General features: G+C 36.7%; 1 protein-coding gene across 3 annotated transcripts in view; it reads left to right on the top strand.

Moving 5' to 3' along the window:
- The window catches only part of SPOCK1 (SPARC (osteonectin), cwcv and kazal like domains proteoglycan 1), a 617,584-nt gene that overhangs the window by 484,945 nt on the left and 117,818 nt on the right, over positions 1 to 14,821 (top strand). For all 3 annotated transcript variants that reach the window (XM_058170294.1, XM_058170293.1, XM_058170295.1), the window contains exon 6: positions 2,691 to 2,805. In XM_058170294.1, coding sequence (XP_058026277.1) covers positions 2,691 to 2,805 — 115 coding nt within the window. The remainder of the gene's footprint in view (positions 1 to 2,690; positions 2,806 to 14,821) is intronic.

Below are 14,821 nucleotides of genomic sequence, written 5' to 3'. Positions count from 1 at the left end.
AGGAAGAGATTTTAAGACTGTGGTTGCAAAGAAATTTAAAAAGATTTTTTACTAATTTTAATTTTAAGAAATAAAGTTTAAAAGAAGATGGCAATTAAGCAATTAAAAACAACTGCTTTTAAAAGTGTTGGAGTATGCTGGCATTTGCTTGTAAGAAGATTTTAACAAATGGCGTTTTGTATATTGGAAGTGAAAGTTAAGGAAATGCTTATTATAACTGCTGGCGTGGAATCTATAAGAACATAACAAGCTACTTTTTAAATGGAATGAATAAGCACTGTTAATGATTTTTTTTTCTTTTTACCTTTTTCTTTATCACAATGTTTAAGAAGAAAAGTTTATTGATTTTTTTTTCTCTTTTTGGTAGATTTTATAGTTTAAAAATGGTTCTTAAGCAAACAGAACTAACTACTAAAATCTTGGAAACTTCTTCAGTTCAAATATGGGATTTTTTTTTTATAGGAACTTTTGGAGGCTTATCTTTTCTTAATAAGTTTTTAAACAAGAGATTTTTACACCAATATATTAAAGATTGGAAATTCTTTATTGTCAGATGTTAAGCTGATTGGTGAGCAGATGGTGGAAAATGTGTAAGATAGAAGACAAGGGGAAGGAGAATGCTTAAGATGTGATTTTGATGGTATTTTTTTTTAATATATATATATAGGGTTTAATTTTTATAACTGATCTATTTTGGGTATAAGGTGTTACTATTTGATATATGTGAGGTATAAAGGAATGGGAAGATGGAATATTGTTTAACTTTTGGAGGACAGATAGAAAAATTTATGGATGTAATGTTGGTATTTGGTTAAATAGAATTTAATTGTTATAATTGATATATTTTGGATATAAGTTATAAGTATAATTTTAATAATGTTATTTGACAGATGTAAGGTAAATTGAAGAAATATTAATATTAGCAATGTTATTTGATTTATGTAAGTGATATTAAAGATATGAGAAGATAGAATATTGTTTATTTTTGGAGATTGGATAAAAATTTAAGAATTTAAGCTGGAAATATGAATTATATTTGGGAGACTGTTTAAGGAAGAAAGGTATATTATAAAAGAATTTCTGATGAATACTGGAAAATGGAATATCGTCTTGGTTTTGATCGATGAAGATTGGATATTAAAAACTATAAGATTCTGAAGACTTCAGGAGTGGAATGGATTGATATATATTTGGTGTTAATCAATGAAGATTGGATATTAAAAACTATGTATTTTATTGGTGAACTGGAAATACTAATTTAATTGGAAGATTCTGAAGATTTTAGGAGTGGAATGGACTGATATATAATGGACTGGAAGAAGAATGTACTTTTTTGTTTCTGGAAAGGGAGTTAAGGTCTTAGAGAGAGGAGTGACTATGGATTATGAATTATGTTGTATTTTAATTTATGATTGTTAATTTTATACCCTGTACTTTGTTCTGGGAAGTCTCGGGGGAGGGAGGGGGGAGGGAGGGGAAGGGGGGGAGATGAAGGATCAATGTAAAGGAATGATTGAAGATATGTAATTAAGAAATAGAAATAATTTGAAATGAAATCGGGGCTGCTCAGCTGCCATTTCAGAAGGGAATGGAAAGGGAGAGGAGAGTGAAGGAAGAAAGTAGGTAGGAAAGAGAAAGGTAGAAGAGGGGGAAAGGAGAGGAAGAAGAAAGGGGAAAGAGAGAGGGTTAGAAAGGGTGGAAGCGAAGAGTGGGGAAGGAGGAGAGGAAGTAGAAAAGCGAAGGAGAGGAAGGATGAAGAAAGTAGAAGAAAGTAGAGAAGGGAGGAGGAAAGGTTTGTTAAGGAAGGAAGTGGTAGCTGGGCAGGTCCGAATAAGTAACAAATGAAAGTTAATGACTAATGTTGAATAAGAGACTGTATATTGAATAGGTTGTTGGAAAATGGAAATAAAACTTTTTTATTAAAAAAAAAAGATTCTATTCTAATAGATTCTATTCTAATAGATTCTTCTCGGAAATATTGTACTACTAACCAGAGCATACAAATATTTGCTAGAGCAATCCTTGAATACAGCTCATTGTCTGGAACCCGCACTGCATATCGGACATAAATACAATCGAGAGAGTCCAGAAATATTTCACAAGAAGAGTCCTCCACTCCTCTGCTCGCAATAAAATACCTTATGCCATCAGACTCCAAATTTTGGGCTTAGACAACTTAGAACTACACCACCTTTGGTATGACCTAAGCATACCTCATAAAATTATCTACCACAATGTCCTACCTGTCAATGACTACTTCAGCTTCAACCACAACAATACATGAGCAAATAATAGATACAAACTCAAGATAAACCGCTCCAAACTGGATTGCAGAAAATATGACTTCAGCAACAGAGTGGTCAATGCCTGGAATGCACTACCTGACTCTGTAGTTTCTTCCCCAAACCCCAAAAACTTTAAGCTTAAACTGTCTACTGTTGACCTCACCCCATTCCTAAGAGGTCTGTAAGGGGCATGCATAAGTGCACCACGTGCCTACCATCCCTGTCCTAATATCCTTTTTTTACTTACTCTTTTCATGTATCCAAATTATATTTATACTTTTACCTGTTATCTTATATATGATTGACAAATGAATAAATAAAATAAATGACAATGTTTATTTTCATATCTGTGCCCCATTCCAATTTTACATCAAATAAACTGTGTTTGTTTTGTTGTGTTTACAGTGCAAGTTGGAATTTCATGCCTGCACATCCGGCAAAAACATTGTAGCTCGATGTGAAGGGCCTTGCCCATGCCTTCCAGGACAAGAGAGTCCAAAACACAAGACTGAGAAAACTGGTGAGTTTAATCTGTCCCATTAATATCAGATTTCTTCATGAATTTTACTATCCTAGTATTCTAGCAGGCCAGTCCTATGCATATTTAATAAAAAGTGAGATCCACTAAGCTCACTATTATTTCCCAGAAAATAATAGGATTGCCATTTATGAATTGGGTTGATAATACAATGAATATTTGGGTTACAAACGTTGTTAATCATATTGTTCTTTTTGTTGGAATTAAGGAAAGAGGAATTTAAAAAAAAGATTGTTAACCAAGGCAGCATTCCAGATTCAACAACAAATACAGACACACTCTTGAAGCCTTGCAGCTGACTTGTTAAATGATAATGCAAGTTCATATTAAGAGCAGTGCAGAACAAGCACTTGACAATACTTTGTACATTATCTTGTTAGTGAGAAACTGAGAAGTGGGCAATAGAGAACGAAAAATACAACTGCTTATTTCTGGATTTTTTAATGAAATATTTGAAAACTTTTGGTCAAAAGCCCCATCTTGGATTTCTGGTTAGCGTGTCAAATAGATTTTATCTGCCAGGGATTACACCAAACTTCTGAACTGGTAAGACAGTGACCAAAACAAAATGCTCCTAGATGGGTTAATTCACCCCTTGTCACTACCTCCATTCCTATCTCTAGATTTCAGCCTGCAATTATATGTATTGGGAGGACTTATTCAGAATTGGCCTGACCTATAATCCAGAGTAGCTACTCATTACAGAGAAAACCTAAACCTAAAATGCCTCCTTCACGGTGGAACTAAGAAAGGGCTTTTTGAAGATAACTCAATAGGTAGATAAAATTGCCACCCCGACCATAATAATCTGATGAGGTTGAGAACTGTGCTGGCACTTTGTATCCTACTAGAAGAGTCACATAATCCCTTTTAGTACAATATGTGTCAACCCATTTAATATGAAAAAAAACCACACACAAAAAAGAGACTTATACTGGATTGGTTAACAATCCAGGTCAACAAGGACTGCATCAGATGTTGTTGTGGCCCGTTGGCTGCCAGCAGAGCTAGCTGCAAAGTCAGATGAGGAGGAAGTTGAGGGACAGCCTGGGCAGCTTTGGAGCCTTTGGAAGGCTCTGATAAACAGCAACATAGGCAGAGCCGGGGTCTTCCATCCTTCCCCAGGTGGAGAGGCAGCTTTCTTTGGGGCCTGAACGGAGTGAGGGGAAGGAACAGATGGGGTCCATCCCAGATGCGCGTATGCGCAGAGAGGAAAGAAGAGGAGAGCAAAGGAAATCAATAAGCTGGCTCTCAAGGAAAAGCAGATGTGGACGCTAGCCAGCCCCTCCTTGGCTGGGAAATAAATAGTAAGGGTTTGAGAATGGCAGACAATTGTTCAACTTTTAGGGTACAGCAAGCAATTCAGATTTCTTGACCAGGTCTGTTGGAACTAATTACATTTGATTTTTGTTAATCCACGTGAATAAAAGACTGCTCTACTCTGTTTGAAAAGGGGTTTGTTTGTACTTGCAAGTAAGCAGCTTATCATTACTTGCTAAGGCTGGGTCAGAGCAGATGTTAGTTCCTGGGTATCTGTCAACAAGTGGGTAGCAAGGCTCAGCAGATATGGCTGGGTATGCAGGGCCTAGCCCTGTATGATTATTGGATGAAAAACAATCACAAACAAGATAAAAGTATGCTGTGCTTGAAAATTGCACCATTATGGCCTCCTATTATAAACTGGAACCAACATATTTTGGTTGTTAAATATACCAACAGGAATATTTAAAGTGAATGCTTGAACATTGGAAAATAATTCATCCAGACTTAAATATTATTCAACAACAATTAGCAAACCAACAGAGATTTATTACCAGAAATAAAATATTCAAGGATGCAGAACTAGAAGAGATTCAGAAAAAATGTGAAAATTGAAGACCCAAAAAGGGTGAACAACCAAGGCCTCGTGGTTCTTATAAACAACAACAGAAGGGGGGGCATCTACAATGTGGGAGGAACCTCATTCCAAAGGGCAGGTACTGTTACAGAGAGGGTATGCTTCCAGAGTCCCAATAGATAAGATTGAGAGCTGTGGTGGCTCAGTGGTTAGAATGCAGAACTGCAGGCTACTTCTGCTGACTGCTGGCTGACAGCAGTTTGGTAGTTCGAATCTCACCAGGCTCAAGGTTGACTCAGCCTTCCATCCTTCTGAGTTCGATAAAATGAGGATCCAGATTGTTGGAGGCAATATGCTGACTCGGTAAATCATTTAGAAAGCGGTATAAAGCACTGTGAAGTGGTATATAAATCTAAGTGCTAGTGCTATTGTTTAATTGAAGGAATCCAGAACATGCCAATTCTGCAGGATTGAATTAGCTGGGTAGATGTTATGGAAGTTAAGGTGGTCACTGAAATAACTGGATCCTATGCTGTGTAGGGCTTTATAGGTAACAATCAACATCTTGAATCCCACCAGGAAGCAAACTGGCATCTGACACAGCTTGTGAAGCAGAGGTATTACATGGACATGCCCATTACTGCTTCCACCACCACATTCTGAACCAAGTGGTCTTGAAGGGACGCTCCATGTAGAGGTTGTTACAATAGTCAAGTAATATAGTACTCAAGCCATGAGTTGACTAAAACACGAGTGACTGACAAACCCAGGATGACACCAAGATCACATTAAATAGATTAAATGACGAAATGCTACCCTGTTCCAAGATCAAAGGTGGATTATCCTCAGATCTGAGTCGTGCAAACACCCACAGCCAGATAGCCTTGGAAGAATTGACTTAAAGATTCAAAATTAACATTCCTTAAAAACTATGCCCATAAAAAGATTTGAGAGACCTTTCTCTTGAAATACTTACATTGTTTACTTCATTCATTTTGTCAGGTCAAATAAAATTACATTCTTCAGCTGCAGATATAAAAATCAACATGTAATTGGGATGCACCATTCACAAAGTTCATCAGAATGTTCACAAATATGTATGTATGCACACATACACACTTCTTAAGGAACAATTGAGGTAATATGATCATATATATTTCATAAATGAACCATTACTGATAAAGAATGCATGTCGAGTGATGTACACGCTTAGTCTCCGATAATATATTATTTCTATAACCTTTAATATGCCCTTATCAGAAGTAGTACCATATTAATAAATTCCCAGTGACATTTTAAGCTCAGACAACAGAATAAATTGTAATAACTGTGAGGGTGATAAACTCAATTCGACAGCATGTAGGCATTCAGCAGGGCAATCTTTTGTTTTGGCTGGATCTCGGTTTCAGCTAATGCTGCAGAATAGAGTTCTTCGTGGTTTGATTGCTACATGACCACATTCTAGACTATTACAAGAACACTTCTTGGTCTTTGGATGTTTGAGGCAATGGTCATTTTGAAATGGAATTTCTAGTACTTATGTTACTGTATCCAAATCAGTAAATATTTATAATAGATTTGCTATCTGTATGAGGACTACTTATCTTCCATTTTCAAAGAGAATGTCAAGTTTTTGTCATATCACAATTAAGGACAGCAGCACTTTTCCCCATTGTTTCCTATTTTTGACCTAGAAATCTTAAACCAATTTCTTTTCCTAACTGGAAAGAAGCAAAATAGGTCAGCAACAACCGGGATGAGCATTAATGCTATACCTCCTACTGGTTATTCTTCTCTGCCATAATTACAAGGATCAATCTTACTAGTTGCTACATAATTCTTCCTTTCCAAACTACCATTCTATTATTGTGATTCAAGCTTTGCAAAATTTCCTGTTCCAACCTCTTTCTCAATAAAGGCAAAATACAGACAAAAGTTACTCGAGAGTAACTAATAATGACAAAGAAGGCACTTATGCATTATTCACTCTTCTACATCTGCATTCCAATGTCTTAACATGCAAGTGTGGTATATTAACATAATGATACATACATATTTTTAGACATGATATTTGATGATGTTTTCTTCAGAATATAATACTACATGACCAGTGATTTGGTATCCTCTCTGCATATCTATTGGGAATACTTTATTGCTATCTGCTGGTGCTGTGCATAGAAAAAGAAATGTTAAACTTATCTCATAAGTGTATCAGATGCACATTTCTTCTGTAATATGACATTATTATTACGGTTTGTCACATAATCAACCAGTTTAGACTGGATTTGGCCTTTTTAACTACCCATTGAGGCCTTCTCAATGACCTGTGGTAGGCAGATGTTCTTGTTTTATGGGGTTAAAGGGATGGTGGTGGTGGTGGTGATAATGATGATGATTTGTCACACAGACAACCAGATGTTTATACTGGATTTAGTGTTTGAATCCATATATTAAGTTCTTCCCAAGGACCTAAGATAGGCAGAGGCTTGATGGTGTTAAAGATATTGTGGCAGTATAGAAGATGCTCCAAGGAAAGCTGCCCTTTGCAATTGACTTAGTGTTCAAGTGGTGCCCCAGATGTTTTGTCATTGCAACCTAGGCATCTATTACTATTAGCACTATCTTCATTTTCTTTAGCCACAATTGTTCTATTTGCAGGTCTTTGTATGTTGTGCTTTTCCCCCCCAGTTCTTTCTCTTCTACTCTGTTGTTATTATTAATATCTGTTTGCAACAAAGCCACATCTTCTAGTTTTTTAGCTGGTGTTGGCCTTCATATGCATCAAGTTCTTCCCAAGATCTTAGGATGTCGTAATGTACCGTCATAGTTTATTTGCAGATCTAAAGCAGTGTGGCTTTTGCAATTGACAGCTGGATATTTTGTCAATGCACAGATTTTCTTTTCTTTTTTTAATAATTTTTATTAAACAGATTTTTTTTTTAAAAAAAAGCAAAAACAAAAAAGAAATATTAACACTTTCTTCTTTTCAACAGTTTTGCGTCGGTGATCAATACTTATGCATTTTCTCTCTCTTATCATAATGTATCTTTTATACATATATTTCTAATATATCATATGTATATCATTATAATATATTATTCTAATTATTTTATTTACATATATACTTAGATATAGACATGTACCCAATTTCCTTTCCACAATTTCTGTTTCTTCCTATTTGTTCTTCTATTTCTACTCCTAGTTTATCCGTTATTTAATCTTTCCTTGCACTTTTGTTTTATTTTTTCCCTTTTTCCTACAACCATTTATACCATTTCTCCCATACTAAATAATATTCTGTTTCCTCTTTTTCTTGTATCTCCTTCATAAGCTTATCCATTTCTGCACATTCCATGATTTTTCTAATTACATTGTCTTCAGATGTTGTATTGTTATTTTTCCAGTTCTGTGCGTAGATTATTCGTGCTGCTGCACAGATTTTCTACGTGTCAATAACCACTGAGATCACCATAGTTGCTTAATGCCATAATCTTTGCTTTTCAGAACTTGTTATTCAATGTCTTCCCTTTCTACTAGTTCCTGGTATTGCCACATCCATTATTCCCACTTTCTTCTTATCCACCACAGTTATTATCCTGTTTCCCTGAAAATAAGACCCAACTGGAAAATAAGCCCTAGCATGATTTTTTCAGGATGCTCGTAATATAAGCCCTATCCCAAAAATAAGCCTCCATGAAGATCATCAACCAGATGGAGGCATTTAGTACTGGATTTTCCCCAAAATAAGACCTAACCGGAAAATAAGCCATAATACGTCTTATGGAGCAAAAATTAATATAAGACCCAGTCTTATTTTGAGGGAAACACAGTATTATTATTTCCATTATTTAGAAGACAGTAAAAAAATGAAAAAAAATATTTTTAATCCCCTATGTAGAAGAAAGAAGGGAAGGTGTCTTCGCACAATCACATCCCACATAATGAACAGCATTTAATAAAGTTGCTGTCATTTCACCCCACAAAAAAAATCAAAGCTTCTCCCTTAATGTCTTCACATAAGTATTGTTTTGTCATTCCACAGGAAGCTCCTTTTAATGAGAGAATCTTCTTTTTGTGCCGGTATTCTTAAACTTCATAAAAATATTCTTCTTTATTCACAACAATGGGCTCAACTGTCTATTTGGTAATGATGCCAAACAAATGTTGAATGATAAATGTCCATTTGTAATCAGCACGGAAACATGTTATCCTTTCAGCCAGCAGACTGCTGTTTTCTAAAATCAATCCAATACATTAAGTATTTCAGCAATGAAGAGAAAATCCCAAAGACTGAAGCAAGAAACTATTATTATTTTAGAGTTGGGCAATGCTTGCCCAAGGGGATCAATCACAGTTTGCTTGATTATCAATTCCCAAGCCAGTGCCACCACATCTTTCTACATAATTATGGCAGTAGAGCAAAAAATTGTTTCAAGGACTCATATGAGAATAAGTGTTTTGGAGTTGCTTTAATGTGGAAGCCCATAAGTCCTTCATCCTCACAGCCCTTTTCAACAATAACTGTGTCCCTAAAGCATTTACTGTTCAGCAAAAAGAAGAAGAAGAAGAAGAAGAAGAAGAAGAAGAAGAAGAAGAAGAAGAAGAAGAAGAAGAAGAAGAAGAAGAAGAAGAAGAAGAAGAATTTCATTCAAGTGTTACAATATATGAATTACTGGAAAGAAAGAGACAATGCAAAATAAACATTATGCTAATATTTATAGCTTCTACTTAAATAGTCATAATAACACACACACCAAAATAACTTCAATTAGTAATAGTAGATATTTGTCTTGTAGGATCATAAAATAAATGCTAAATTGGAAATAAAGTACAGTAATAAGCGGCACAATTGCAGTCTGTTGTTCTTCCATTACCTGTTTTATTGATTTTTTTTCAGAACCAAAAAATGTTATCAGAAATTTTTATTGTAAAGATTAGTAAGTTAGAATCTAGAAACCTAGTTCTGATTTAGCCACAAAGCCAGTTGGGTGACCTTGGGCCAGTCCCTCTTTCTCAGCCCTAGAAAGAAGGCAATTACAAACCACTTCTGAAAACGTTACCAAGGAAACAATATTGACTTGCCCAGGCAGTCCCCAGAAATCAGAAGTGATTCAAAGGCATTTTTGAAAAAGTATTGTAGGCAACTTGTATCTCCACTATATATTATGTTCAAGCAAAGTGCCAAGTTTTGAAAGAGAATGCTTTTGAATGACATTTCACTAGTTCTATGAAGTTTGTTTTATTTTATTTTATTTAAATTTCATACTTATTAACCATCCATCTTCCTCCAGAGAATTATTTTTAATTCCATAAACAATGATTCTTAAAAATACAAAGCTAATATTCTCAAAGAAAGATTCCTTGACAAGTGTTGAATGGTTAAATGACAGAGTATTCAACAATCTACCTTTATGCACTTTGATCACCACTGTGACAAGAATAATGTGGCTGAATCCGTCCTTCTGATTTTGCTTTCTAGGTAGCAGTATGCTGTAATTCCACATATTGTATTATTCTCTTTCTCTGTATTTCACCGGGGTTTTAGTTTCATGGATACATGAAATAATTCAATCACAGAAATCTGAATATGAGCATTCCAGCATAACAATGCTTATTCATCTGTATTATTATACTACCACCACCTGTTCTTCCTTCTTCTAAATTTTGTATCTGTGAAAAAAACAACAAAATAAAATTATAAAGAGGGAGCTTTTCAGCAAAAGCCTAGCTTTGCTTCTGTAGAGAGTAATGGTTGAGATTTTTGGAAATATATGAAAAATGTATGATCCTCTGATGCTGTTTTTTCACAATTCCCACCATTCTTGGCTATTTGTCATACTGACTGGGGTGGGTGGGATTTCAAGTAGAAAGCATCTAGTTCAGAGATCTTCAAACTTGGCAGCTTTAAGACTTGTGGACTTTAACTCCCAGAATTCTCCAGCCAGCATAGCTGCCAAGCATAGCTGGCTGGAGGATTCTGGGAGTTGAAGTCCACAAGTCTTAAAGCTGCCAAGTTTGAAGACCTCTGATCTAGAGAGTAATGGGCTTTCCATCTCATGCAAAGTCATTCCCTTTGAAGCACTGCTAATATGGCTTCATTTCTCCAAATTGAAGAAAAGTTTCTTCTAGATTTATTAAAGAAATATTATTTGGAGAATGCGCACATACAAGTAGTCCTTGACTTAAAAATGTTTGTTTAGTGACTGTTCAAAGTTACAAAAGCACTGAAAAAAGTGATTTGTGACCATTATTTTACACTTACGGCCATTGTAGCCATTGCAACTACATGTAGTCATGTGACCAAAATTCATAGGCTTGGCAACTGACTCATATTTATGATGGTCGCAGTGTCCAAGGGTCATGTGATCACCCTCTGCAACCTTCTGACTAAGCAAAGTCAATGGGGAAACCAGATTCACTTAACAGCCGTTTTGCTTTGTGATGCTGTTATGACACTGACCAAGTGCCTGGAGTTTATGAAAATCCAGATAGGAGGGAATTAACTTTTACTCAGCACTAATGGGGGCTTTGATGGCTGGTGGTGGGGACATGTCATCTTGAACCATGGCTGGGGTTTCATGTCCCCAGGAAGAGCTGGCACACAGTGCGCAGGTTCTCCTGGACTTGCAGCTACTGCTTGATGAGAAGGTTGAAGCCATGGCTACAGGAACTTTTGTACATTGTACAAAATTCTCTTCTGCAGCAATTGTATCCTTCCTGGATTGGGAGGCTCATTTTGATCACTTCCCATTTGGATTACAACATGGGGCTGCCCTTGAAAACCATTTAAAAATTACAACTGATCCAGAGTGCAGCAATGTAAATCCCTAGATTTATACTCACATTATACCCCAGTTAAATGAGTTGCACTAGCTCCAGGGGGAATTTAAGATGCAGGTGATTACCTTTAAAAGTCTTATATGGTTTTGAATTGGGTTTCCTGTAAGACCACTTTCCCCCTGGGCTATCTATCCATTCCACAGAGGACATCTGCCATCTTGTCCAGAAATATTTCACAAGAAGAGTCCTCGATTTCTCTGCTCACAACAAAATACCTTATGCCACCAGACTTGAAATTCTGGGCTTAGAAAACTTAGAACTTCACCGCCTTAGGTATGACCTAAGCATAGCTCATAAAATTATCTGCTACAATGTCCTACCTGTCAATGACTACTTCAGCTTCAGCCACAACAATACAGAAGCACACAATAGATACAAACTTAAAGTGAACTGCTCCAAACTTGATTGCAGAAAATATAACTTCAGTGGTCAATGCCTGGAATGCACCATAACTCTGTGGTTTCATCCCAAAACCCCCAAAATTTTGACCTAAGACTGTCTACTGTTGACCTCACCCCATTCCTAAGAGGTCTGTAAGGGGCATGCATAAGAGCTCCAGCATGCCTACCTCCCTGTCCTAATGTCCCCTTTATTTGTATTCATTTTTTTCGTGGGTCCTTGGAAATGCACCTTTTCTATTGCAACCCCCACCCTATGGAATACCCTTCCTCTGAGATGTGACAGACCCCAACCCTTCTATCCTTCCAGAGCACACTTAAAACTTGGCTGTTCTTCCAGGTGTTGAGATAGGGCGAGGTCAATGTGAGATGAGAATTGCATCAAGGAAGGCTGGTTGTCGCACCAGATTTTCTCTTTTTAGTTTTATCAGTGTTGGATTTTACATTTTATTGGTTGTAAGCCACCCATAATTGTTTCAAGATAGGTGGCTATACAAATGTTTTAACAAAAGTAAATTAAATAAATAGTTTTTTAGGAGTTGCTGACAGGTGCTGTATGAGCATCCACCTACCCTCCAAATCACCTTTCCCCTTCCAATCTGTATCACAGTACAATCCATCTGTCTTTAACATAATTTGGGCATTGCTGTTTTAGAAACAGCAGGAAACATAATTAAAACAAAGGAGTTTATACAGAAACATGTAATGTATCGTACAGAATGTAGAGAGAGGCTAGATATTTAGTACATATTTTGTGTCAAATTGGGTTTAAAATATTTTAGTGATACTTAACCTTGAAGCGAATGCCAATCATATAAGAATTCATAAAAACTGAATTCCTCAACCATCTCTACAAACCTCATTGGCATGTGCATTAACCTTGTGAATTTCCTCAGGTCTACTTGTTCTTATCAGTATATTGAATTTTGATGGCATCCATTTATATGCACTCTTAGGGCAGCAAAATATTCTATACTGTGAAAAATGTAAGCCTCCATTAAGTGTTGGAAAGAGACAGACAGGGATATGTGTTGGTGCCAGGATAATAAATAAACCAAGTAATAGTCAATTTATTTGGACACTACATTTTTCCCCATGTAGATTGTGTTTAAGATGGTTTGTGCAATTTAAATATAAGAAATATGGATTTAGCAATCTACCTTAGTTTCAGTATTATTATATAAAGCATACCAACATTCAAATAAGAATATGATTAGTTAATGTCAGTTAACAAATATTCAGCAACTTTATCAGTAACATCAATCATTATGAAATAGAAAGCATATTCAATTATTTATCAGTATTGAATCCAGGGTCCATGTCCATCCTCCCTTGCAAAGAACTGCATAAACTTTCAGAGCACTCACTTTCAGACAATAGAAGCAGGTCTTCCTTTTTGCCCAGGTCCTAAGCTGTAAAGTAGGCTTGTTCTCAAGCCAGCTCATTTCCTGATGCCTGTAGGCAATGAACCATCAGGGGAGAGAAAAAATAGGAAAGGCCATTCCTAGCACTAAGATGGAGGGAGGCCAAAAAAGAAAGAAAGAAAGAAACCCAGCTGACCCCCATGCAGTGGTGGGTTGCCCCTGGTTCGGACCGGTTCTTGCAAACCGGTAGTAAAACTGAGGGAGGCTCCGCCCACCAACCTCGACATCATCAGGAAGCGTGTGCATGCAATCTCTCTGCGAACCAGTAGTAAAGGTAAGTAGAACCCACCCCTACCACAATGGGAAGCCTGCTTCCTTTTAATAGTAGCACTCTTATGAAGACAGCTAGAGCCAAAGCCACAGTTGGGGGGGGGGGGATCGCGGCAAAAAATCTAATAGCAAAACCACAGCTGGATTTGTACAACATCTAGCCATGGCTTGTATTAATTCAGGTTGTAAAAGCAAGAAACGAAAAAGCATGTGATCTGTAAACTACTTATAGTTTACAGATCACAATGGTTAGGCTCTCATCATATATGAAGACAAAATCCTCCCCCCCCCCCCGCCCCCAAGAAAATCCCCTAAAATGGTGATATGTGAACTCAACCACACATTTGTGTTGCCTTGCTGTGCTTTTCAAAGGCAGCTGCCTTCATAAAGAATTCTGGGCTGAGAATGCGTCAAGGTGGGTAGAAGCTGCCAAACAAGCAAAGGCCACCCCACCTACTGATAGTTTTAAATTTAGAAGGTGTCAGTTCCCTTCTTTACAAATTTGAAGCATGTCAGTCCCCCATCTATTTATTTGGTCAGCCTCAAGGCTTTCAGTGTGGTACCGTTCATGCAAAAGTGCCTGCAGTGCTATTTTCTCCTTTTTTAAATATGACAGGGATTAGAAGAAAAGAGGGCCCTGGGCGTTCCAGGAGATATTAAATGTATTGCATTCTTGTGTTTTGTTCCAGAAGCCTGACCGGTGTGTAAGAAATAAGCAACAGCTCACACCGATAATTTTCCTTTGTTAACTCTTACGCAGTCAAGTGGAGCTTCCACCTATGGTTACATTTAATGAACCAAGCAATTTTCAATTCCGTGGAAATCTTTTAATCAGCAGCATTTGCCTAAAATACACCCAGAGTGCACGGGGTGGCTGTGCTGTTTAAGGACAAAAGAGAAAGAGGCAAAATATTGAAATGTCATGAACCAGAATACCGCAAGACAACCAAATTTCTGCTTGGAAAATAATGGCAGCCTTTAAAGCAATAGCTTTATTACAGAGAAGCAGAGAAATGAGGAAGCTCTTCCAATGCCTTAGTCTTAGTAGTTTCTTGATTATTTCCCTTTTTTGTGCCATGCTACATGAAGAACAACAAGTCATTTTGTCTTTATTCCTGTCACATCATGGTTAGTCCAGCTTATGCATATCTGTGACCTGAAGTATTGCAACTTTCCAAAATAATAATAATAATAACATCATATAATCATGCCTGAAGTTACATACAGTG

This window comes from Ahaetulla prasina, chromosome 2 (assembly GCF_028640845.1).
Source record: "Ahaetulla prasina isolate Xishuangbanna chromosome 2, ASM2864084v1, whole genome shotgun sequence".
Classification (NCBI taxonomy): domain Eukaryota; kingdom Metazoa; phylum Chordata; class Lepidosauria; order Squamata; family Colubridae; genus Ahaetulla; species Ahaetulla prasina.
The sequence above is the reverse complement of the archived record's forward strand: the minus strand, read 5'-3'. Positions and strand labels throughout refer to the sequence as shown.